The sequence below is a fragment of the Punica granatum genome, chromosome 1 (genome assembly GCF_007655135.1).
Source record: "Punica granatum isolate Tunisia-2019 chromosome 1, ASM765513v2, whole genome shotgun sequence".
In the NCBI taxonomy this organism is placed as follows: Eukaryota; Viridiplantae; Streptophyta; class Magnoliopsida; order Myrtales; family Lythraceae; genus Punica; species Punica granatum.
Window position 1 is genome coordinate 14475756 of NC_045127.1, and position 26599 is coordinate 14502354.

The 26599-nt window shown below is 37.2% G+C and overlaps 1 protein-coding gene, 1 long non-coding RNA gene and 1 pseudogene across 3 annotated transcripts; 2 read left to right on the forward strand and 1 right to left on the reverse strand.

Moving 5' to 3' along the window:
- Window positions 1-743: 743 nt before the first annotated feature.
- LOC116196255 lies at window positions 744-4795 on the forward strand. Of its 2 annotated transcripts, XR_004154794.1 has the most exons (5): window positions 744-1097; window positions 1507-1622; window positions 3294-3409; window positions 3876-4082; window positions 4203-4795. It is a non-coding gene; the product is annotated as an uncharacterized LOC116196255 (long non-coding RNA). The 2 variants fall into 2 exon arrangements; XR_004154793.1 differs by lacking the exon at window positions 3294-3409.
- Window positions 4796-11593: 6798 nt separating this feature from the next.
- LOC116203617 lies at window positions 11594-13436 on the forward strand (annotated as a pseudogene).
- Window positions 13437-24431: 10995 nt separating this feature from the next.
- LOC116192678 lies at window positions 24432-26049 on the reverse strand. The gene is made up of 4 exons (XM_031521289.1): window positions 25879-26049; window positions 25440-25762; window positions 24891-25001; window positions 24432-24588 (listed from the first exon to the last, which is right to left on the reverse strand). Exons 1-4 carry the CDS (start codon window positions 26033-26035, stop codon window positions 24505-24507), a joined length of 675 nt encoding a protein of 224 aa, XP_031377149.1. The 5' UTR covers window positions 26036-26049; the 3' UTR covers window positions 24432-24504.
- Between the last annotated feature and the right edge of the window lie 550 nt (window positions 26050-26599).

Sequence of the window (26599 nt, forward strand, 5' to 3'; positions counted from 1 at the left end):
TTGATTAGGCGAGTGCAAGTTACAAAAAAAAAGAAGGATTTTTTTACCTTTGTTTCTCCCTTTGCATGCCTCTTGGCTGCGCTGCTTCTCCCTTTGCAATGTTATAAACAAATAATATTATATAAACTACAATTTGATTGTAGTTAATATTATAAGAATATATTTGCACATAATGCAAATGGCAACTCTATAAATATTATGAACCCTCGTTAATATTAGTTTCCAACTTTATATTCTGCTACAATTTATATAAACGACAATTCGATTGCTATAATATAAGAAATTTCCCAAATAGTAGCTAATATAAATAGTTTACTGCATATTTTATTCTATTGTTTATATTTTGTTGGGCTACATATGGAAATAATATATATTATACTGCATAATCAATGACAAAAATTTTTCTTAACACATAAGTGATGACGTGATAAATCGAGAGAGCTTCCTTTCTTGTTTTTGAATATGTAGTCGTGAGACCTGGTATTTTTACACACTCATGCATATAGTATGTACATATATATAGTGTGTCTATGTTGATGGCGTTCTAGCACACGAAAACATATGCTATATATATATATATATATATATATATATATATAATTACAGTGCAGATTGTTAAGAGTGGGCTTGAGAAACATTTAGAGCCCACATGGCCCAAATAGCTTCCCCTGAGCCCATAATTTCCACCGCCTTCTTCATCTCTGCATTTTTATTTTATTTTTGGTCTAAAGGCTTCCCTGTTTGGCCGAAAAAGAAGAAACACACAGAGGGAGGCAGGGCGGTTTTGAGAGAATGAGAAAGAGCGCGGGAGAGGTGGAGAGCTCGAGATGAAGGTCGAGGGAAGTTTAGCTTGAAATGGATTTTGGAAAATGGTAGAGATGGAGAGTGAGCTAGCAATAGCCAGAGCCCGAGCTTGAGCTCGATGAAGAGATAGAGAAATGAAAGAGCCAAGGATGGGAAAGTAGCAAGTCGGCGGTGGATAAACCGAATAGAGAGGGGAACGAGGTAGATAAAATTGAGGGTAGATTGAGATAGGAAAATTGGAGAACACCTTGAGGAAGATCTTGACATGGTGATCCTTTATTGATGGGTTTTGGGTATGTATTGCTGATTAGGTTTCTCTTTTAATTACTGAGTCCTATTGTATTTAGCAAGTTAGAAAATAGTAGTACGTTTGGGTGCTGAGTTGAAGTTGGTTTAATAGTTGATTTTAGGATTTCTAACGGTGGTTAAATGACTAATATAAGTTGAGCTTTGTCAAGTTATTTACCTTTCCTTTGCTGCTATAGAATTGGGTAATGTTAGTTATGTTATTAAGGTGGAGGTTGTTGGTCGGTGGTTTAATAGCATGGAAATGATTTATTGGGCTTGGTGATATAAATTTTTTTACTAGCCTAGCTGCCATAGCAATTTAATCTTTGTAATTACTTGTTTGAAATTGTGAAGTTAAAATGATGATTTGAGGAATAAGATAAATCAGTTATTGATTGGTTCTTATTATCGCAGAGAGAATACTGATGGGAAGTAAAGAGTATGGAATGGGGGTAGAACGACTAGGGGAAGCTGATTGTATTAAGCTTCTAAGCTTATGACTTATACTCTACCTTGTTGTTTGCTCAAAGGTATGTGATTTTTTTTAAAGAGGCATGTGATAAATTTAAGAGCTTTATCTAGTAAATAAGTGCATGGAGTGTATGGATTAGTTATATGCATATAAGGTAAGTGATGGACTTTGATGTTGTGGTAGAAGCATATAATGATTGATATAATATGTTTGGAGTTATTGTGATATTAAAAGGTGTGTATGGTTGTGATGAGATTGATATATTGCTGATGTTGCTTGTTTGTTTATAGCCATGGGACCGCTGGACCTGGTGGAATAGAAATAGGGGTATGATCGGTCACTGATCTGGCGGAATATAAAATGGACCCCTAGACCGTTAATTCGGTGTGATATGAAAAAAAGACGCCTAGACCGCTGATTCGACGGGATACAAAAATGGATGCTTAGACCGCTATTTCGACGGGTTATAAAATGGACGTCTAGACTCCTAGTAACGGAGGATAGTAGGCAACCCCTTCTTATGGGAATTGATATGAGGAGTTGAGATTGATGAGATGCGAGGGGTCACGATATCGTCTTAACTCTGTCGCGAGGGAATGCGACCCTATGGCTATGTTGTTTGATTGTGTTATATATTGTTTGTTTGGTCTGATTGCAATAAATCTGATCATTGTTGAGGTTGTCTGAAGTTATTTCATAAAAGTCGTGTTGTTTACTAGAGATTAGTGTGGTAAGTGTTTGTATGAACTTGTTATGTGGTGCTGGGTTAAGGATTAGTTCTAATATCTTTGTGCGGCTATAAAGATCATTGATGGCCCGTTTGATTTTGCAATATGATTTTAAGATTTTAAGTTTAACTTTAACTCCACTCATTATACAACAAGTCAAAAAGGTGAACTCATACATAAACCAACATATAACTCTATTATACTCAATTCAATTTTTAATACTAAATTTTTTTAACTATTCATTACTTTTTCAATAATTCAACAACATAATCATTACACAATCATCAGTTTTTCTCAATTATTCATTATTTTTTCATACTTTTCCTCATAATTTAACAATATAATCATTACAATCCAATTAAAATCAAAACTCAACTCTAAAATCAAACACACCCTGATTGTTTAAGAATGAATTTAGATATTTAGATATATTGTATAATGTTTTGTGTCGGTGAATTAAATAACGGAATTGGGTATGCTTGTAGTATGTGTATGAATTACTTGGCTGTTTAAAAGTATTTTTATTTGTTTAATATTAGTTCATTTTACTATACGATCTTGTGCTCATTGGGATGTAGCTCACACTATGCATATATTTTCTAGATAAACTACTAGCTACGCAGGAGAATCACTTTTGATATTGGGGATAAGCTCGGAGGACTATGTAGGGAGCCTTGGTTATCTTATCGGTGTTCTTTCTATATAGAATGTGTCTGAATGGGTTATGGCCTGGAATAATTCTTTTGGCTATTTGTAAATTGTCACGAGGAATATATTAGAAATTCTTTTGGGAAGGAATTATTTTCTTAATGTCTTTAGAGTAGGTTGGCTTGATTAGTTGATGAATTGTTTGAATAAATATTTTCTTAATTGTGTTAAAACTTACATCTTCAACCTAGTAGACTTCTACCAAAGTGCTTTTGAACAACAAATTTAATCCAGTATCTGCACAAATGATCATGCACTTCTTTTTGCATTTTCCATTTTGTCACAAATCTCAGGTGCGGCGAATCGGCAATCATGTCATTGTCTCAGTATTTATAGACGATATGTGTAAACGTGATGATAAAACCGCAGCTAGCTCTATTCATCAGTCTCTGCAATCACACTTTCTCAGGTTGAATCGATGTTATGTGTTTACACGAAATTTCGGTAGTAGAGAGCTTCTGATATCATAATGTTACCTTTACCATGATGACCCTCCTTTTGAATTTGACGGGTTAAATAGCTGTAACCTTCTAATATTTGAGATGTCATCATTTGTGTAAACCATGCCAGGACACTTTAACCTTTGCCTGGATCTACTTTTCATTTGCTCCCCCTTTTTTCCCTTATATTTTCCTTTTATTTTTAATGAATGCTGTCTATTTTCTTGATATTTTTTTAAGGTTTTTTACTTTCATATTCGTAATTTAGCTTCTTCTTCTTCTTTTTGGATCTTAACAATTATCGTTTGTGTTTCTTTTGTTTATTTCTTTACTTATTTCTTGCTTTTTCGTGTATAATACTATTTTTCTTGCTTAAGCTATGTCCCACCCAAGTACAGAGGGGTAGGTTAGCTGACTCCCAAGTTATATTTGCAGCAAATGGGCTGGCTTGATTCAATATCTCGACGATCAAGCTTGGGTCGCGCTTGAGCTGACGATTAATATTCCAGTCAAGGTGAGCCAACCTCGAGCTAATTAAGAGCATAGCACGAGGGGCTCAGGAGAGTAATCAAGATTCGCTTGCTTATTTATTGACTTCAAATTATGGACATGTTATAAGACAAAAATTGCCCGTTATCTCAGGTATATCAGGCATCCCCTTATCTTTCGGAATCTTTTTACGAGATAGTGTTGTGCCTTAACCGGACAAAATCACTGCCAGGATCAAATTCTACACATCTCATTATCTCACCACTTATGCAGTTAATCCGGTGATCGTTTTGACCAAAAAAGATCATAAAGCAGGTGCAACAGAGACGCAGTTCTGTTTTGCGGGGAAAGAATGAAACTTTAGCACGGGGTGCCAAAGTCAATACGGGTTGAAATAGTCCCAAAGAAAGGAGTGTATGGTACTTGAAGGCCCAAAGAAATAGTCCTTGGAGCAGGAGAAAATTGGTAAAGTTATAAGAGAACCGACAAGGCCTTTGGTCAGCTACTGAGTTGGTCATGGAAAGAGCGTCTCTTTCTCGCATGACAATTGGAGCAATATGGGTCCTATTGCTGATATTCGTGTTTGATTGTGGTCTGCATTTTTTTCCATCTATCCAACTAAAAGCATAAACTTAGTATGCGCAATATATATGGAGTTTTGGGATTTGTAATTCTGTAAATATCGGTTTGGTTATTCTCTTGTACACTTTCCAGAATACATTAGTCCTGGTTTAGGAGTATAGCTCCAGCTTAAGGATACTAGACAGGAACCTATTATAGAGATTCACATCTTGTACTGTATATCTATGTTCTTGTCTTAAAATGAATGAATGAAATTCTCCAGCAGACTTATTGGTCTGGACCAAGCACGCCATGAGTGAATTCACAGCAAGTTGCGCCTGGTGTGCGGAAACCTTGGTCTAGACCGAATATGCTGGGGGCCAAATGTGCAGCAATCTGGTTCGAGTCTAAAGCAGACAGACCAGAATCCTGATCAGATGGCATTGCAAGGGAGGGCTGTGGCGTCGGCAAGCAGTCATGGGAATTCTATTTCGATTCCGGGACTCTCAGATGAGCAATATTCGAGAGTTGCTGACCTTCGTAGTCTGCAAGCTACAAGGGCCTTCTAAACGCCTTAAAGATGTGGAATTAGTATCTCACGATTTTTAATGGATCCTCCATTCCGGTGCCTCCTTGCATATGACAGGTAACTCGATAATTTTCGAGAAAAAGGCGGAAGCTAATGTGCCAATTTCAACTACCCTTCCAGATGGGAAGACAATATTGGCGAACATATGAGTCGGTTTGGCCATGGTTTTATCCTACGAAATGTTTTATTGAGCGTTTGACGAAGGATCTAAAGCGCTTTGTGATAATATTTCCGGATTTCTGTCTCGTGCAGGACCTCACCTCGAAGATGCTGACTGGAGCGGGTGAATTTGGAGGGGGGTGGTCTATCGCCTTCGGTATGTGACACCACAACAGTCTTCTTTGGCAATGAAATCTGCAAGTTGAGAGCTATGGCATCAGCGTTTGGGACATCCTTCGCCGAACGTTATGAAGCTTTACTTCAGGTTGTTGAGACAAACACTATTTCTGATTTATGTGATGTTTGCTCGCAAGCAAAATAGACTCGAATTCCATTTCCTATTAGTGAAAATAAAGAGTCGGGTATGGTTTTGGTCCCTAAAAGATACTAGAACCAAGGGTTTGATCCCTAAAAAATTTTTGCCATGGTTTTCGTCCTTCAATCACCATTCCGTCAGATGTTTTAGTCCTACCGTCTTCTTACGCGTGCCAACCGTGACGGAAATCTCACGTGGCAGATGAGTTGGACTTAACTCCGTTAACCACTCCTAAATTGCCAAAAACGACGCCATTTGTCTTCCTTGAAAACTCTCTCTCTCTCTCTCTCTCTCTCTCTGATTCAGGGCAACGGCCGCTTACCATGAACTCAGAGGCAACCCCCGTCTCCTCCTCAGCAGCAGGCGAGGGACACCAGCCTCGCCTCTCACTAGCCTCTAGATCCGGATCCAGAGCCGTCCGGCGAGGACTTTGAGTTTTGCTTGCTTGAAATCTACAGTGAGTGATTGGTGAAGGCACTCAGTTTGGCGCATATTCAGGGCAAAAGCAAAAATTAAGGATGATGGCAACCGCAACAACAAAGGCAAAACCCATGAGATGGCTAGTCCTATGTGGGGGATAATGCGACGTAATGTCGAGCACAATCAATCGGAAAGAAAAGCTCACCTGTTCAATGCGAAATTCACCCGTCTAGTGATGTGGAGCACGGGATGGATGGATCAGGCATTTCGTCGAGCAATTTGGAGACAATAGATGGAAACCAAAATGGAGAAGAACGAAACCGGTAATAGGCGAGAGGGAGCGGAGGAGGATGGAGAATCCATATTAGCGGGTCAATCTAGAAGACACAATCTACAAACAACACGCGAACAGACGTGATGGCTAATAGGCGGAAAGCCACGAAGGGTCGGAGGGTAAACAGCAGTTGGGTAAGGCAAGGCAACTAACTTAGATCATCGGCATTGAGGTGCTGGCGCGGGTGTCGAGCCGAGTCCATTGCGTCTTGTAGGAACTCGACGTCGTCTTCATCTTCGAACTCGAAATCCTTCAAGAATTTCCTCAACAGAGGCTCCAATGCCTTGAGCTCCTCAAATTCCTCCCTCAACATGCCCCTCCTCAGGGACTTGGATTCCGATTTCGTCATGATCTACTCCCGCTTGTCACCGTCCTCTTTGTCTTTCGGAAGCTACGAGAACGAAGAAGTGTTCTGAAGCTGTTCGAAAAAGACAAACGGTGTCGTTTTTGGCAATTTGGCGGTGGTTAACGGAGTTAAATCCAGCTCATTTGCCACGTGAGATTTCCGTCACGGTTGGCACGCGCAAGAAGACGGCGGGACTAAAACATCTAACGGAATGGTGATTGAAGGACAAAAACCATGGCAAAATTTTTTTAGGGATGAAACCCTTGGTTCTGTTATCTTTTAGGGACCAAAACCATACCTGACTCGAAAATAAAGCTCCTAATATTTTTGACCTAATACGCTGCGACTTATGGGGTCCTTATAGTCAATCGTCATTCGCAGGGGCCCAATATTTCCTTACCATAGTAGATGACTGCAGTAGGGGTGTTTGGGTCTATTTAATGAGAGAAAAATAAGAAGCATATAGCCTCCTAGTTAGTTTTAATAAAATGGTCAAGACTCAATCTAACCGTTTTATAAAAACTATTAGGAGCGATAATGGTAAGGAGTTTGTTTACCTTGAAAATGGAATTATTCATTAGACCATATGTGTCGAACTCCACAGCAGAATCATAGGGTGGAAAGAAAGCACCGTCACATTCTTAATGTGGCCCGCGGGTATATTTTTCAAGTGAGTGTTTCCGTTAAATTTTGGAGAATGTGTTCTAATAGCTGCATTTCTTATTAATTACACTCCCACATCTCTTTTATCAGGTAAAACACCATCTGAGATTTTATTTGGTCAACTACTAGGTTATGAATATCTAAGTGTTTTCGAGTCGCTTTGTTATGTTCATCGGAAATCTCGGGATAAATTCAGTGAGAGAGCAAGAAGATGTATTTTCATTGGCTATCCATTTGGTCAAAGAGGTGTGGAAGGTATTTGATTTGGATTGGGAAGAAATTATCATTTCTCGTGACGTTGTATTTCATGAAGGAATATTTCTTTTACTGGATAAAAGGCAACCAGATTCTTCGACAATTTTTCTCAAGGGCAGTGTGTTCAATTGAATGGTGAAATTTGATGATTATGAGGGAGTTTTTGACACACCTGTCCCAAGAGATGGAATCAGGATGGGCCCATCTCCACCTGCGAGTCCAACGAGACGCTGAGCAGGAAGATGAAAACAGCCAGTCCATTTCATTCCATCGGCCCAGTTCGTGTCTTAACAGGCTCAACAAGAGCAATCGATTTCTAAGACAAATTAGAGACTGACACCCGGATTTCACCTGAATACCACTTGTGGTCCGCAGAACAAGGGGAGCAGCACGAGTCTTCAATTGATTCTCACGGTAATGATCAACCACATCGAAACACGAAAAGTTTTTGCTCTTTTTAATGACTTTGTTTGTTACACAGCTTTTGTTCATCTACGACCTAGCACTAATCATGTCACGCCATCGGCAGCTCTTCCGTCCATCCACTCCATAATTATCTCAATCATGCAAGATTATCCAACTCTCACGAGAGTTTTATAGTCGCTATCGACTCCCACATCGAACCTGCCACTTATTCACAAGCCGTGAGAGATGCTCGATGGTGAGAGGCTCTGGCGCATGAGATACAAGCGTTGGCAGGTAATGGGACATGGAGTATTCAATCTTTGCTTCCGGGGAAGAAATCTATTGGCTACAACTGGGTTTACAAAATCAAATATAATTCTGACAGAATATAGAACAGTACAAGGTGAGGCTCAAGGCTAAGCGATTCACCCAGGTAGAAGGGACGGACTTCCATGAGACTTTTGTGCCGGTCGCTAAATTGGTGACGGTTTTATGTCTCCTCACTGTATCATTAGCTCGGCAATGGGAGCTCCACCAGCTTGATGTGCACAATGCATTCTTGCACGGTGACTTAGAAGAAGAGGTCTACATGAAGTTATCACCGATATTCAAATCCAGCCAACTCAATCAAGTTTGTAACTTACACAAGTTGATTTATGGTCTCAGGCAGGCTTCTCGCAATTGGTATGCTAAGTTTGCATCAGCCTTACTTAATTATGGGTTTCAACAATCAAAAGCATACCATTCTCTGTGTACATTTTATCGCGGTGATGTGTTTCTAGCTGTGCTTATATATGTCGATGACATGATCCTGGTTGTGCTTATATATGTCGCATCAGCCTTACTTAATTATGGCTCTGTTTGCCCGCAGTGCTCGAGGACTCGTTCTCTCTCAAAGGAAATACGCTCTTGTCATATTGTTTGAGTGCGGGAAACTGGGAAGCAAACTATCGTGGTTTCCCATGGAGCAGTAGCATCGGGTTGGTGCTGATATTGGTGACGTGTTTCCTGAACTGGAGGGATATCGGTGCCTTGTGGGTCGATTGATTAATTTGACGATCACAAGACCAGAACTGTGCTACTCGATTCATAGACTCTCTCAGTTTATGCAGGCTTCGCATCAACCTCATTTGGATGCAACCATGAGTGTGCTTCGTTATCTCAAACATAGTCTTGGACAAGGAATATTTCTGTAGCGCCCTTTGGATTTGCAACTTTGAGCCTTCTGTGATGCCGATTGGGCAGGATAACTAATGATGCGGCGTTCTATCACATGTTATTTTGTGACGCTTCGCGGCTGTCCGGTGTCTTGGAAGACGAAGAAATAGACTACCGTTAGTCGTTCATACGTTGAAGCAGAATATCGCTCCATGGCAACTACCACGGCGGAATTAATTTGGCTTCGAAATGTTCTCAGTTCTCTTGGAGTTGATCATTCTCGGCCAATGGAGCTTTATTGTGATAATCAGGTAGCTATGCATATTGCGGCAAATCCCATCCTTCATGAATGCACCAAACACATAAAGATTGATTGTCATTTTGTTTGCTATCATCTTAAGAAGGGACACATTATCACACGACACCTCTCCAGTAGTTTATAGCTTGCAGACATATTTACTAAGGCTCTTGGATGGGATCATTTTCAGCTAGTTCTTCACAAGTTGGCCATTCTTGATATTCATGCTCCAATGGAAGGGGAGTATATATTGGTGATATATATGGAGTTTTTGGATTTGTAATTCTATAAATATCAGTTTGCTTATTCTCTTGTATACTTTCCAGAATACACTAGGCCTGGTTTAGGAATGAAGCTCCAGCTTAGGAATACTAGACAGTAACTTATTATAGAGATTCACATCTTGTACTATGTATCGATGTTCTTGTCTTAAATGAATGAATGAAATTGTCCAGTCTTTGACAATTTTATACTTAGCATCATTTTTCAAGATGGGCAATGGCTGTGGCCTAGAAGTAGAGATAATACACTGTTGTGGAATTCCAAGCATAGATTTGAGTTTTTGATGTTTGGTAGGATATTGGGACCAGCAAACACAAACGAGAGGCAAAACCTTTTGTGGTTTCTTGGTCATATTTCATGGGTTTCACTTATTGAATGGGCTTGCTTCAAAGGATAGATTGAAGAAGTCGGGTTTATATTGATTCTAGCACCATCTGCGTCCTCTGTATGGTAGAAGAAGAGAATTGAGATGATCTTGTTCTTCTCATGCCTTATGCTAAATCTCATGGATCGGCTCAGCTACATTTATATCATGTAGAAGGAAAATATTGTAAAAATGACTGTAGATATGGTGCGGGGGAAGGTTTCAACTAAACCCAATTTTGCCTGTAAAGCATTGGTGTTTGTTCTTTGCCTGAAGGACTTAGACTTCAAGAGCGAAAATGTAATCTGTGATTTCTTTCTGAACACTTGTGTATGTAAGTTTTGATTTTTAATGGAAGTAGTTTTCGGAAAGGAAAAAACATTAGCTGAATTATTCAATCTTCTCTGCTTGAGCGGGAGCAAGATTTATCTCAAGTTCAAGCCTGAGCGTGAATTTAAGCCTGGCCCAGGACCTAAATTATAATTTTTTTCTTGAACTTGTATAGTACTATTATTTGATAAATTATTTTACTTTTTGAAATAAATATATACTTTCTGATATGAGGCAGTAATTTTGCAGATATATATATATTTTTAAATTTTGTATTGTTCATGATTATTTTTAATATTTTGATTTTTTTTGTTTGGTTAAAAGGGAGGCCCAAACCTAGTACAATAAAAAAGAAATCATAAATAACTATAAATAGGGCACCAATACTCCCACTAGGTAACGAACCTGCAACTTTTAGGTCAACAGGCGATGGCGTACACCATTGCGCTATTCTCTTTTGATAAATTTTGAGTTTTTCAACACTTTAAAATAATTATTTCCTAGATGAGATGCTATTTCGAGTGTTTCAAATTTTCAAATGACGGCCTCTTCGATGGATCAAGTTTTTCAATTTTTTCAAATGTTTATCTTTTGGTGAGATGTGAGTACTATATAAGCAATTTTGTTTTTTTTGTGTAGTTGAGAGAAGACAAGACCTTTTAACGAGGCTTAATAGGTACAAATGAATTCTAATATTTATTTATCTAAATCTTTATATTGTGTTTGTTTTTCATCTCTGTATTCACTTCTTACGTTTAATTTTTTTTTTCAGGTTTGCAGAACAAAAGGAAACTGATACTGTTTAATGAATTTTCTGAAGTAATATGACTAATTTATTAATTTTTTTCTAAAATTTTCATGTCGTGGGGCGGACCTTCTGCCTAATTTATAATAAGAGATAAGAAACTTAAAAAAGATAGTCATCCATTAGTTAGTTTTTAATCTTTATGGAAATTTCCAAATTTGATTTAGGTATATACCCCATCCACCAATGCTTATTTCCAGATAGAAAATTAAAAATATTAACGGATAAGTTTTTGATCTCCTTGGAAGTTTCCCAATTTGATTTAGATACTGAATATCTACTAATATCTATTTCCAGATTTGATTGTCAACGTTTATATACTAGGAGGGTTTGATCATTATCAGTTGTTCAGAACCGAGGCCTGTGAAATCACCGATATATGGCTAGGAAAGACAGTAAATTTCCTTCTCGCACTGCCATGAGCAAAAGCTGGAGACGAAGCCGCCAGAAAAGGTGGTCCAATGATTCGGAATCTGCATCTGCGTCCGGATACGAGGCTGGTTCGGACAGCCGGGACTTGCTCCCTCCATGGTTCCAGAAGTTGTGGGACACCCATTTGGTTCTGTGAATCCTATGACAGCGGAAAGAAGAGAAAATATTCCTCGAGGGATATGTCGGAGGAGGATATTGCAGCATACGTTAATGCCAGAAAAGCTCGGAAGAAGGCTATGCGTGTGGCAAAGAAGTTGAAGTCTCCAATAGTCGGTGGCTATTCTAATGCGTCCAATCCATTTGGTGATCCGAATCTTAGCGAAATATTTGTTTGGAAGAAGAAGATCGAGTGGGATGTCGCTCAGGGTGCAACTCTATACGAGTTTTCTGTTAAAGTGGAGAAAGAAGAGACACAAGGAGAGAGTGGCGAAGATTGAGAGAGTAAAGAAAAGAAGGGAGGAGCGAGCTCTTGAAAAGGCACAGCGTGAGGAAGCCATGGCACTGCTTTCACTGGAATGCACTCGTGCAGAGTTCCGAGACTGGGAGAAGAAAGAAAGAGAGTTTGATTTCAGTCAAAGTGACGTCTAGTCCTAGATACGTATACGTGAAGGCCGTGCGAAGCCGATAGATATTCTTGCAAAGTACCTTAATGTTTCAGATGATTTGGACATTGAATTGGTTTTCAAGAGCTTGACTGTGAAAGCAATGGAAGAGCTTCGGGATGACATCAAGATGTGTCTGCATTTGGACAAGGAGGCACCCAAACACGTAAAGTACTGGAAGGCACTCCTTGTGGTTTGTGAGTTTGAGCTAGGTGAAGCTCGAAGAAAAGATGCGCTGAATCGAGCTCCAAAACGTGGAGAAGAACCCCCTGCAGAGTTGCTTGGCAACGAAGAGAGAGGCAAGCATGCTAGCATTAAAGCGGATGTGAAATATTATCTGCAGAGGAAAACATATAAAGAGCTCAAGGACATACATTTCGGTGCCAAGAGTCTGTTTCGGTCAGGTACAGCGAAGGTTGTCGATTTCTGTGAAGTCATTCTTAGATGGATCGATATATACAAGGCAAAAGCTCTCTTGAAAGAACAACATTATAATACTGGAGCATTCTCCCTGGAGTGGATAGAGCGAGAAGCAACTGCTGGGCCTGACGAGGAAGCTGGATCATTTTTTCCTCAGCTTCTGCACGGTGATGATAATAAAGATGCCATCAATTCCAAAGAGGACAGAGCTGCACTGGAACAAAGACGATTGGTGGTATTACAAGAACAGAGGTGGCATCAAGCAGCTATAGAAGATAAATTCAAAACCACGGCCATGAAAGGCATGGAAACTATGGAGTAAGGCAATGCAGTTTCAAGATCTGCCTCCAAGGAGTATATCGACTCACAGTCTTACTGGTGGCATGATAAATACCGGCATTGGAAGCCGAAATACTTCAACAGTGTCCACATTGGATATAAGTGGAGCAAGTACAGCCAAATCTACTATGATCAAGCTAATCTACCTCCGAAGATCGTGCAGGGCTATAAGTTCAACATCTTCTATCCCACGAGGTTGGGCTATAAGCCCCAACTTATGTGATCGAGAAGGACAGGAATAACACGGGGACTTGCATCCTAAGGTTCCATGCTGGGCCTCCATATGAAGACATCGCCTTCCGAATCGTCGAGAAAGAGTGGGTTTATTCCCATAAGAAGGGCTTTGAGTGCACATTTGAGAGCGGAATACTACGCCTGTACTTCAACTTCAAGCGGTACTACTACCAGAGGAGATCCAATTGTTGCTGATGCCAGAAACTATTCAATACTCAAGAAATCGAATGTCGCGGCAGTTGCTTTGTATTTCCTGAGAGAATTTATAGTCGTCTAATGGAAATTGTCCATGTGTGATTGTGTTTCTAATGATCGTTTACGACTTATAAACAAAATGCAATACTCAAGGAGGGGTCTATTGCATCTGAAATCAAATCCTTTTGCATTCTGGAGGTCACGATATGCGTCTGTTCTTTCATCTGGACTGAGAGCATTGATGTTCTGTAGTTCAATCATCATAAACAATGAGAGACAAATCTTTACAAAAATCTATTATATCAGGAACAGAGTTGAAGCTCAGGTTGCAAAGTAATTGGAAAAATATAGACTGAATGATTTCATCAAAGATCTTACATAATATTCGATGCAATCAGCTGATGGATAAGCTGATGTATCATCCTACCACTGGCTGTGGAGTATTCTTTCAAATCAAGCTCACATTTGCTCAGGCCCTTGCTATTCCCTCTAAGATCTTTACGATCGGAAGACATTAGGGCAACAGCCCTGCTTGCATCCTTTCCAGGGAACATAGGATATGGTCCGTCGGAACCATAGAACATCCTGCATAATTATATATTGTCATGTTATCATGTCACAAAGTCAAAATTCAATTTTCTGTTTCAAGCAATTAGTTAGCTCAGCCTTGTGATTGGTAGTCAGAACGAGAGTTTGAACTGGATGCGCTTTTGAGATTGACAATTATCAAGGAACCCAAAATTTAAATTGAAGAACTGATTAGCAGAGAGGTCAAGCAAGTTTGATGAACGTCAGGATTAGGCCATATCCATTCCGCAGCAGCCATAATTTCCTAAACAAATTAAAAGGCAACAGCAAAAGTTCAAGGAATCTTGAAAATTTTTTCAAAGGACTCTGGAAATGAATGGAATAGTTTCCAGTTTCTTCTTCAGATGGCTTGTATGTCTTATTCAAAAAGTACAGAAGTCGAGCAAGTTATATCGAATGCTTCCTGGTGGTCATGAATTCGCAGTGTTGGAGAAGCAATCCATCAGCTTATCCAGTTAAATTTAGAACGGATAAGTAGACACAGAACCTCTCGAGGACAGTAGTGTCCACCGTGTAACACAAAATTCTTACCCATAGGGACGTGACCATGTCCAAACACAAAATTTCAAAATTTTAAAATAGAAACTCTATAAAAGTGTTTTCCATCATCACAACATAGACCAAGTATTGGTCTACAAACGCTAAAACATGAATAAGTGTGACGGCGGACTTGATAATGTTTAGATCGATGTGGTTCAGTTACATGATGCAATTAGCAAAACATGAACCGGGGTAAATGCTAAAACAAATCAATGTCCAGCCAAATCTTCACCTTTCCTGACATTTTTGATAGATGACCTTTCCAGGTATTACCTAAGCATTTCTATGAATCAGAACTACTTATACCGGACGAAAGAGTGGTTGAGAGGGTGGTTAGATGCAATGACCATTATAGCCTTCATTATATGGTTATTATTAATTAGGTTTATTTCACTAAGGACTACTTGGGAAAGTGAAAGAAAGATAAAAACCTCTCTTATGTCTTTATAATAGTACAGATCATATAGATATATATTAAAGCACCTTAAAGTTGTCCTCTTCGAAAATTTGAGGGATTTTTTTTGGGCCTTGATCCGAATTTTTAACTTCTTCTCACAAATGGGAGGAAGTGAAAAAAACGAAGTGGGTTCAATTTATATTGTACACCAAAATTCTTTGGGGTTTTTTAGCGTCTGTATGACTAAAGTGAAGAAATACTTGTAGATACGAGTTTTAGTAAAATTTTCCAGATTTTAATGGTTCAATGGACCCCACTAATTACACGGTGGATCCGCCCATCAAAAAATTAAACTTTTAATGAATTTGCGAAGTGCTCTTAGATCTGATGATTAGTCAGTATTTTTCCATCAAACTAGATTCATAATTATTATGGTACCCATCTATCTTCAGAATGGCAAATTCAGGACCCACATAGCAGTGAGTATAATAACATATCTGTAAAATTTCCAGTGATTTATAAGCGATTGGGTCCACCTTTAGTCCAAAAACTCGAGTTGATAGATTATGAAACACAATTTGATATAAATTCATTTAATTCCTCTTAATTTTTTCATGTGGGATTGTAAATCTCAACACCCATTCTCACGTGGCAACATATGGTCCAACACTTGCTAGGTGAACTTAAACATTTGTCCTCAATAACTAACCACAAGCCGAGCATTCTATTTCGTGCTCGGGCGAGGGGGGACATACTTAAACTAACAACGAGTTCCACACTCAGGTCTGAGTATCATGAAGCGCACTTTTGGTTGTCTCGAAACTGGGCCGGGCCAGACTTTGGGCCAAACACAGGCGTACACTTTGGCGGCCATCGACAAAGAGACTTAACGTGGTGTGAGCCTACATGGTCGCGCACAAAAGCATAATCCACTCTGATGCTATACAAAATTTCACTGGACTTATAAACGATTTGGCTCATCTCCAATATAAAAGTTTGAGCTGATAGGTTATGAAATCCAAACTCATATGAACCCATTCAATTTCTTTTAATTTTTCATGTGGCATTATATCATCTAAATTAGGTGATACATGCGCGTTCCACAATAATCTTTTATCAATAAATACGTGACAGGAAATTAGTAATCAGCCCACACAAACATAACATTAATATGAATATAAATAGGATTCAACAAAAGTTATATACTATATCAAATAGACATAAACATTATAGATTGTGAGAGGAGAAAGTCATGTTGATAAGTAAATATTAACTCTAATCTCTTTTTGGATAAATAATTACTCTAATCTTATGAAAATACGAATAACATATTCATGTTTGCATTTATACGAAGAGTATGGTAGATACCGTGTAGGGGTTCGGTGTCCTAAAAGCTATATTGAATCAAAAGATGTGAAATAAATTTTCAAGTCGTCTTTTTATGAGATATTTAACATATTAAACTTTGAAAAAATACACATATCTCGAGGAGTTCTATTCTGTTATCGAGAAAACTTTAAATTTTTCAAAAAAAAATATTATAAAATACCACATACAAATAATATGGACATATATCCAAACTTCATTGAATATAACCCAAAATAAAATATGATGAATATTTATTTAACTGGAATGGAAAAGGTCGGTTCTCATTGAGCTGAATATTGTCAAATGAAGCTTCCAATTTAACTAAGGTCGATTTACATGGAGCTGAGGAATATCAATAAAGTTTCCGCATTTCACACTTCGACTATACTAGAGCATTGACTCGTGCTTTGCATGGGAGCACGATTAAAAATAATAATTTTTTGAAATTGTTATTTAGATTTGATAAATAGAATATTTCAACGTATTCTATTCATCTACATAGTATACATAGTATATGGTTTGCTCGCCATATATGTTTCTACAGTCTACATGTTATTTAGCATTGGTCAATTTGTAGAGGCTTGAGGAAAAAAAAAGTTTGCAGAGGAAATAGAAGTTTACAAGTGAGAAAAAAAGGGGTATGGGGAAGTAAAAAAGAAAAAAGAAGAAAAGAAAACGGAGATAAAAAGGAGAGAACTGGATAATGGGAAAGGAGAGTAAAAATCGTGGTCACGTATCCTCTAGCAAAAAGAGAGAAAATAACAACCATTAAATGGACAATTTTGTCTTTAAAAGTTTTATAATATATTTTTGCTTAACTAATATTAAGGGACATTTTAGACTTATGCTTTATAACCTTAGTAGTAGGACACCAAAGGTTTCCTTTATAAATAGTATAGATAGATAGATAGGTATGATTGGCTCAAGAAGTTAAAAAAACTTTCTAAATTTATTTCCTGACTTTTTTGGCCAAATGTCCAGATTTTCATTTTAAAAAAAAATTGATACATTTCCTACCGAAAAGAATTCTGATACAACATAATTGAGAAATTTGAAGACCATGTTGGAATTATAAACATATGATCGGGGTCAAGAGCTAAAAAGAGAAAAAATTTGGGCTTTTCTGGCTACAAGAGAGGCTCTTAGGTGTAGTGCAATAAAATAAAAATCTTATCGAATCTGAAATCTTTTTGTTATCAAACGAGAACATCACTATAAGAAAAATTCCTTTTAAAAGCAATGATGTTTGCTTCTAAAAGTCATTTATTTGACTTAAAGGTATTAGAGAAGAGTAAATTGCCTCATTTACCTGTGTCGTTTTAGATCTATAGAGGTAAATTAACAACAATTAATAAAAGTCGCTAATTCTTATTTTTAGGACAATTGTAATTGCCTCTATAAAAATTTTCCAAAATAAATGATTGTTAATAAATGATTGTTATTATATTTGACTAACATCTCTCACATATCTTTATATTGCAACTTGAACCCGACTCGAACCCTTGACCTCTAACATAATATTTTTGGTCTTTCACCTTTACCATTTCGCCATCAATGCATCTTTGAATTGAATTGAATTGAATTTATATGTAATATTTTGGTCAAGACTCAATAAATATATAAATTTTTATTTATAAAATTATTTAAAATTAATAAAATAATTAATATGCACATAATATTAAATCAAACATTGTGCATATATATATATATATATATATATATATATTATTAATTCTCGTGTAGTCGTGTGGTAAGTTGAAGATTGTTAATTTATCCAAAACAATTGTGTAATAAATCATATATAAACACAATAGATGAAGTAAAATACACAAAAAGATTGCTAATGTACTATTTTATTTGATTCAAAATCTTCATAATGTAATTCCCATTCATAAATTAATAAAATATATTTTCAACTTATGTTGAGCATAATTTGAATATCCTTTAATTCATGTTGAATAAATTATTTATTTTAGGTAAAAATAATCTATCAAACTTTCAACATTTTATCTACTTACTGTAGGTAAAATTTTATAAGTTTGAGGCAAATGAGAATTAGATTCAGAGAAAATTGTATTCTACCTTTAAAAGAATATATTAGGGGCAAATAAATTGGATCTAGAAGCAATTAAGTCTTTTGCATTCTAAAAAAATATTTAGTGACAAATTTTCTTTATGCCTCAACTAATATGTTGTTCTTTTGAGGCAAATACTTATTTGTTGTTAATAATTGTGGTATAGATTTGTAATTTGGTAAAATTTTAGGTGCTCTTAGAGGCAAATAAAATTCACATAAGAGACATATATTGTATTTGTCTTAAATAAGGGTTTTTCTTGTAGTGCATGCGTCAATGTGCTATTACCTCTTTTAATTGAAAATAGCCGATATTTCTCTCTTCAACAAAACAAGGATTAGCCTTGCATTGAATACTGAAAAATTGTATGAAAATTTCTATGAGAAAAAATTGCATTTAGTCCTCAATCTTTTAACTTTATGCCACCCCCGAGGTGAGTTTTGATGTTTAAATAGACAGTATCTGTTGAGGTTGGAAAAATCTAATCTTGATCACGTGCATGCCACGAGTCTCGAGTGTCCACAAGCAACCTACAAAAAGGGAAATAACGGGAGGAAATCCTGATTTCTCTCTCCGATGCTTAAATGAGAATGTGCTTGGAAAGTAAAGGGAATTGAACTTCGAGTGTAGACGTACCTGGAGGTGTATTTATAGAGATTACAGGAAATCTTCATTAGGATAGCGTAATCTGTATCATATATATGACTGCATAAAACAAGTAAATATACTTGCCTAATATAGAATTAGAGATATAAAATATCTCGTTAAGATATATATATCGGCAGAATATTCAAAAGAAAATATCAAAGATATTGATAGGTAGATGAGAGATAATCGTGGAGGAGATATATGCACAAGATATTGTTACCGATTTGGGGATATCAAGGTGGGCCCATGATGATAAGTCGGGCCAATTTTTTGGTCCCTAAAATAAGCCCCCACTCTCGTGAGCTTGAGAGGTCGCGGGAGTAGACTAGGACCGTGTTGTAAGCGATGCCCTTGTTGTGAGAAATTTTCCTTCACATTTTGAGCGAAGGCCATGCTTTGAGAGATTTCTACATCGCATTTTGAGCGATAACCCTGTTTTGAGAGGTCTTCGCGTCATGTTTTGAGTGACGGTCCCGTTTTGAGAGGTCTTCACATCAAGTTTTGAGTGATGGTCTTGTTTTGAGAGGTCTTTCGTCATGTTTTGAGTGATGACCCCGTTTTGAGGGGATTTTTCTCCATTGCATTTTGAGCGACAACCTCATTTTGAAATGGCTTTAAACATCGTGTTATGAGCGACGACCTCGTTATGAGAGGGTTGTCCATCGTTAACTTAGTCATGCAAAAGAAAACTCCACCCTTTGTTGTTGGGTGTTGTCGCTTCCACGAAGGAAGGCTCCATTCTTGATTGCCGAACGTTATTGCTTCGCGAAGGAAGACTCCGTCCTAGGTTATTTGATGTTTGCTTTAGCGAAAGAAGACTCCACTCTTGGTTGTCGAGCATTGTTGCTTTCGTGAGGGAAGGCTCTGCTCTGCGTTATCGCGCATTGTTGCTTCCACAACGGAAGGCTCCGCTCTACATTGTCAAGCGTTGGTGCTTCCTCTAGGGAAGGCTCCGCTCTAGGTAGTCGAGCATTGTTCCTAGCCCTTGTTTGTCAGACATGAGTAACGCTTATCTGAGCATTTTGTGAGAGCTTTTTCATTATGGGAGTAATTGCTTGACGTGGAGGTCGTTGAGCAACGTGTGGAACATCAAGCGATGTTAGGGATCACGGTCCTTATGAAGTAGTTGCACCTGTCACCGTTTGGTGTCGTATCTTCAAAAGGGGCATTGCCTATAGTGACACGAAGTGTGGCGCTGTAGCTTAAGACAAAGAAGAACATTAGCTTTCTTAAGTCCGAACTTCCATGATAAATTATAGATGTAAAACAAAAGATTATTGATCAGAGTAAGAAAAGTGTAATTTTTTTTGCTCATATGAAGAGTAAAAGCACTCCCTTTTTCTAAATAACGGAGATTGTGGGGGGTTATTCGAAGGATCTTGAAGAGCGAAGATGGTGGACATCTTCGAGTAATAACCGAATGGAGGACATCATATTAGCAGGGTGAGTCGCTTGGTAGCCTGTTGAGGAGGGCTTCGCTGTGACGACCAGTATGATTAGTGCAATAATTATGCAGCCCCACATTCTCGGGGTTGAGGTTTGCTTCACTTCTTGTTGAGATGCCAACGCCCCTTGTCCATGCGTATTCAAAGAAGTTAATCGCATTTGAAGACTTAGCTTTGTAGAAGAGGAAGCGGGGCCGCTTCCATTGTGGCATCAACGCTGCTTGGCCTTAATTCTCTTATCAGTTTCGGATAACCGTAGATTATGAGCCCACTCAAATTTGCAGGGATTCTTCAGAAGATAACCAGGAACACAGCCTTTTGTGTTGTTTTCCACGGACGACGCCAATGTTGAGGTCGGAAAAATCCGATCTTGATCACATGCATGTCATGAGCCTCAAGTGTTCACAAGCAACCTGCAAAAAGGGAAAGAACGAGATGGGATCCCGATTTTCCTCCGCGATGCTTAAAAGAGACTGTACTCGGAAAGTAAAGGGAATTGAACTTCGAGCTTAGACTTACCTGGATGGGTATTTATAGAGATTATAGGAAAATCTTCATTAGGCTATCGTAATCTGTATCATATATATGACTGCATATAATAAGTAAATATACTTACCTAATATAGAAGTAGAGATAGGAAATATCTCATTAAGATATACATATCATCAGAATATTCAAGGGATAATATTAAGGATATTGATAGATATATGATAGATAATTGTGGAGGAAATATATTGACAACATACTGTTATCAATTTGGGCATATCAAGGTGGACCCATGATGATAAGTCGGGTCGCTAAGTTGGGTCAATTTTCTGATCCCTAACGGTATAAAAAAAGAGTTTTTGGATGGTAAGTTTAATTGTTTTGACTGAAAATCAATAATCTCATCAATGGTAAAACTAAAACTGATACTTCTGTTGAAAGTTGAGGAAAAGTGGACAAGTTTTGATTAAAAAAAAATGTTTAGGACGAAAATAGAAGACATTCTAAAGCTAGAGACTAAATGCGACTCTCTCTCTATTTTCAAAACTTATTAAACACCACTCAACCTACCTACCAAGCAACATGCAATTAATAATTAATAAGTAATTAAAAGAAAATGAGATTGATTGCAGCAGTGCCCTAAAGTTATCATTTGGATCAGTTTGCTATGTCCTTTCTCCCTTGTCCATTTCCGAGTGGAAATTTTTGTAACCTGGGGAGGGGGGGTGGGAGTTGAGGCAGGTGGCTAAGGGAGATGAACCCACTTATCAAAAAAACAAAAAAACTTTCATACGAAAACAAAAATCATAAAAAGGGAGGTGAACCTTACTTTTACGTTAGTTTATAAGAGTCCAACAGCGATGTTGGTTATTTCCTTTTCTGTTTCTTTTATTTTGACACAGAGCTTATTAATGTACCTTTGTTGATGATCAAACTGTTGGATTTCAGTCTAATTTAAAAGGTTATTCTTATTAGATACTTTAGTTATTTGCGCAACGCATAGAATTTACGCGCTGATATCATGTGAGATTTTGAAATGTCCATAATCGTTTTATCTAAAACGTTAGTTATTAACGTAACATATTGAATTTATGTGATTTAATTATTTATTACTCAATAGAAACTCCTACATATTTATTTTGACTATATCGTTTAAGTGACTTCAGACTTCAGAGTTTCTTCTTCGTGAAGATTTGGAAGCGGTCTACAGGGCAGCTGTCATTGACTAAATGTTTTGTGAGATAATATAACAAAGTTGTCATGAGCTTCCCGAAGGAGAGAGGAAATCGTTTGGACTGTTTTCATACTACATTTGCCCGGTCTAGTTCCGTCGAAGTTCATAACGTACCCTCTTTGGAATGCGCACGAATCACTCATCTGTTATTTTGTTCCCAAAAACTTAGTCCCATGACAAATCCGATGTACTTGGATTTCTCTAGTATCAGGAGGGGACAAATTAATAAGCTTGCAAAATGGAATGAAGCTAAAGAATCGATGTTCTCCTGGTTTGGTTCGAGTGAGATTTATGGTTTTTACAGATGATAAGTTCAGGGGCTTTCTTCACATGCTAAGTCTTATTGCAAGGGGCAGCCCAATCAAGAACGTCATCGTGAGAGAAAACGGAATTCAATGAATTGATAATACGCTCTCGACTGATAACGTAAAGGTTTTAGATTGAATTCTTATGCTGAGACTATGTGAGTCCCTTATTAGGTTTTAGAAATTCCAATTAGCGCCCTTCCCCAACATTGAAGGGCACTAATTGGAATTTCTAAAACAAACTGATACATGACGTTTGAATGGTGACGTCATTTGATTGCATCTTGAATATCAAAATTAATAAAAGTATATATGTTGGATTACCTCGCAAGTCTTCTTTAATTAAGTCCAACAACTCACTTTCCAAGGTGACGTACGTGTTTAATATAAATCCATAAAATAATTTATTTATGGATGCGAGATCACCGTTTAAAGCATTACCCCAGCCAGAGCCGTCGACAAGATAAAGCTCTAAAAAAAATTCCATGCACTCACCAAAAAGTTAGAGAGAGCCTGAGAATTCAAGGGGCGTATAATATAGTGACACACATTTTTGTCTAGAATACTTAAGTCTAGAATATTTGAGGTTTAAATTTTAATTATCATAGTTAGATTATTTGTGACTCTATATTTAGATTTTTATTTTCTTAATATTACATCTATGAGTCATATTTGTCACTGAAAAGAAAAAAAGAGTTGGAGAGAGTTTTGTCTTTTTAAATCAACGAGAGGTGATTGTAATTATTAACTCATCTATAGATGACAGTTGATTATAATGAGAATTAGTTTTTTTGTTTGACGAGAATTTTTTATAATTAATGAGAGTTCTAAGGGGAACTCTCTTTTAACCGAATGTCAATTAATCAAAGATTTGCAACAATAAAATATTGTAAATATTCCTCTCCTTTTCTCTCATAGTTTAAAAAGAAAATAAAAATTCCTAAATATGATGTAAGAATTTTTTGAAGAGGAAATTATTTTTAGGTTCCTTATTCTTTCTTGAGATCTAAGTTTTCAACAAAGATATTTACATCTATATCTATTTACCCTTCAAAAAAGTTATTTATTTTAAGCCCACATATCTAGTACAATGAAATAAATCAGCACATGTTGTTATAGTGAATAATGTAAATTGAGAGACTTATTGCAAGCAAGATTTTTTAAGCTGCTTAAATTGATCAGCACATGTTGTGTTATAAAATATATTTTGTATTAGCATGTAAATCTCCATGCAATATAAATTGTTTGTACAAAGTTACAAACTGTAATGGCATATTCTCATTATTAAGTTATAGAAATTAGTCAAAAGAATTTAAATTTAGCCTAAACGAAATGCCACTACTTTTTTTTTCGATGTGAACTTTGATATTCGGAAACCCTATGAGCCTTGACTAATCCAATCGAGCCGGGTTGGTGGTCCCTTGAGGGATAAAGCTCTCCTAGCGTGAATGTTCTTCATTTACAAGGCTTTAACCCTCGACCTTGTTTAAAGAGAACAAGCGTCAAACCACTTGAACCAGTTTACGTTGATAATGCGACCGTTTTTTTAGTTGGAAAATATATAGTTGCTAAAAAATAAATATAGTGTGACACAACAAAAAGTACATACGATTGTTAAAAAAATATGATCTTGCGTTTCAGATATATAGTACAGTGTACATTAAATCAGGTTTAAGCTAAAAAAAAAAATTGATATAGTCCGCAGTGAAGCGCGGATCTATTACTGGTACATAGTAAAAGCATACACGAAGTTAGGGACGTTGTAGGAGTACTTCTACAACCCTAACTTCGTGGGTCATTTTGGGATCAGCAGAACTCTACAGTTGCTCCATATATATATTGTTGGTCGATCTTTCCGACCTAATCGATATTTATGAGAGATACGCACCTTACATTCTCTTTTTGATAAACTATTACCAAACATAAACAAAAAAAAATGGAACCTTATGAAGTTTGGTCATTCGTACATGTATATATAAACCTCAGAGAAGGCTACAGATGGCGATTATAACATTCGCTAGAGCAATCCCAAGCTGAGCCAGGGTGAATCCGTCTCTCCAGTGAAACTGAGAAAAATAAGACTCATATCATTAATTAGCTTCTTTTCACATTTAATACTGATATATGTCTGTATGTTTATTTGTTTTCAACCTCACATTATGTATATTATGAATATTTTATTTATCAAAAGATAATGTCTAAAATGGCATTATGTACTGTTCAATTTTATTACATGTAACCGTAAGTTCTAACATTGAGTCGCAAGTTGGCCTATTTCTTATTTTATCAGGAGAAAAAAAGTGTATGTCTTTGCAAATGTAGACATTGTGTTATTCGTAATATGGAGCGTCAAATTGAATTTAATTACCTTCTGAGGTCGTTCACGGGCTGGAGCTATTGCAGTGGATGAGCCAGTGACGGAGTTGATCTGGGCAATTTCACGGGACATAGAGGGTTCCATCTCTGCGTTTGTGACATGCTACATCAAAAGCAAATAAGGCATTACATACATATATATATGTATATATATTAATACTGTGTATGCGTATGATTTGTTTTTGCTACAATATATATTAGGGTTAAGTCAATGATAAAATTAGCTTTGTTCTTTACCAGTCAACTTGCAATTAATTTTAGATGACTGACCATATATGCAACTGAAACACAGGTTTTTTTTATTCTTAACCAACTAACGAATTATATTTTCAAATCGGAAAATTTTCTTTGTAATTGTTTTGCCTAGTGGAAAATAAAAAAAGAACTGGAATTATAAATTAAACTCTTGGTGATCCTTAGAGCATCTGCAAGGAGAAAGAGATCGGACCCATATGAGGCTTGCTCAGTGGGTACTAAACCCGTTGGGTCGTTAACCTTTCACTAAATGTTTTTTTTTCCCCTTTTCTGATTGATTCATTACCTTTTTTGTGGCGATCGCCTTGTACCTCAACAATTCGATCATGGCAAAGTTGTCGATGTAGTCATCAAGGTGGTCATGGTCAAGGTGCTGCCTGATGTTGTAGTGACAGGTAGGGCAGAGATTGAACGGGGTATTGCTATCGAGGAAGCAGGCCAAGCATGTGAGATACTGGTCTCCCGGGACAAAGCTACTGCATCCTGCACATATCGGCCTCCCTCCGAAGCATAATAAGCAGAAAGTAGCGACATCCAGCAGATCGAGCTTATGGTCTCCATCCCGATCCAGTTGCTCGAAGAAGATCCGATGGTTGATTCTTGAAAAGCCTGACAAAGAGTATGGTACAAGTTGATCGAAGTTTGAGTCAAGTCAATTATCTAGCTAGCTCTTCATAAATGGATGCAAATTAAACTAACTAGGACAAGCTAGAAAATTTCCGTACCAGAAATCAACATGTACGAATGGAAGCCCTCGTAAGTCACTGATCCGTTTCCGTTTTCGCTCATGGAACAGAAAACTGCAAGCACCAAAGCCATGAATGAAGGATCTTCATCGGCATCTTCTATGTAGTCCTTTGCTATATTTCTCAACTCGTCCATCGTTCTTTTATTACTTCCCCAGCGAAGCTATGCACAGACACAGCTATTTATAAGCTGTGAATTGTTTTTCTTTAAGAAAAAAAGAAAATTTTAATCTGTATGACTATGTGTTTTGACATTGATCGAATTAAAAAATACATTGAACGATCGTGCAGTATAGGACTTCTTGATTTGGTTTCTCTTTAGGTCGGTCGAGCATTATTTCTTCTTCGTAATATCTTATTAATAAATGCTAAATTATATTGTTAATACATGTTAGGTTGAGAAGAATTAATATTTAATGATCAAGGAGACCTTCTAATACATGCGATATATATACACTACGGCATATGTCAAGTGACAAATGGCCAGAAATGTAAAATAAAAACTGACCAACCTGATCAACCAAATATGTCTCATATTTTCCAACCTTAACCGCAGCCGGATATTGAAGACGACCCCGAACTCTAATTTACGGATTGTGCGGATGGTTCGATTATAATTTTGATTGAGTGAAAAACAACAATTTGATTTTATCACAGGACTCTTATAGAACAATATTCAGATGCCAATAGGATGATTTGT

Bases quoted from the DNA above. Each gene is read 5' to 3' on its own strand.
- LOC116192678 (XM_031521289.1), bottom strand. From the start codon at position 26,035: ATGGACGAGTTGAGAAATATAGCAAAGGACTACATAGAAGATGCCGAT. The intron at 25,002-25,439 runs GTAATGAATCAA...CTTTTGATGTAG, and splicing joins AGGCGATCGCCACAAAAAAG to CATGTCACAAACGCAGAGAT. The intron at 24,589-24,890 runs GTAATTAAATTC...TATTTTTCTCAG, and splicing joins CCCGTGAACGACCTCAGAAG to TTTCACTGGAGAGACGGATT.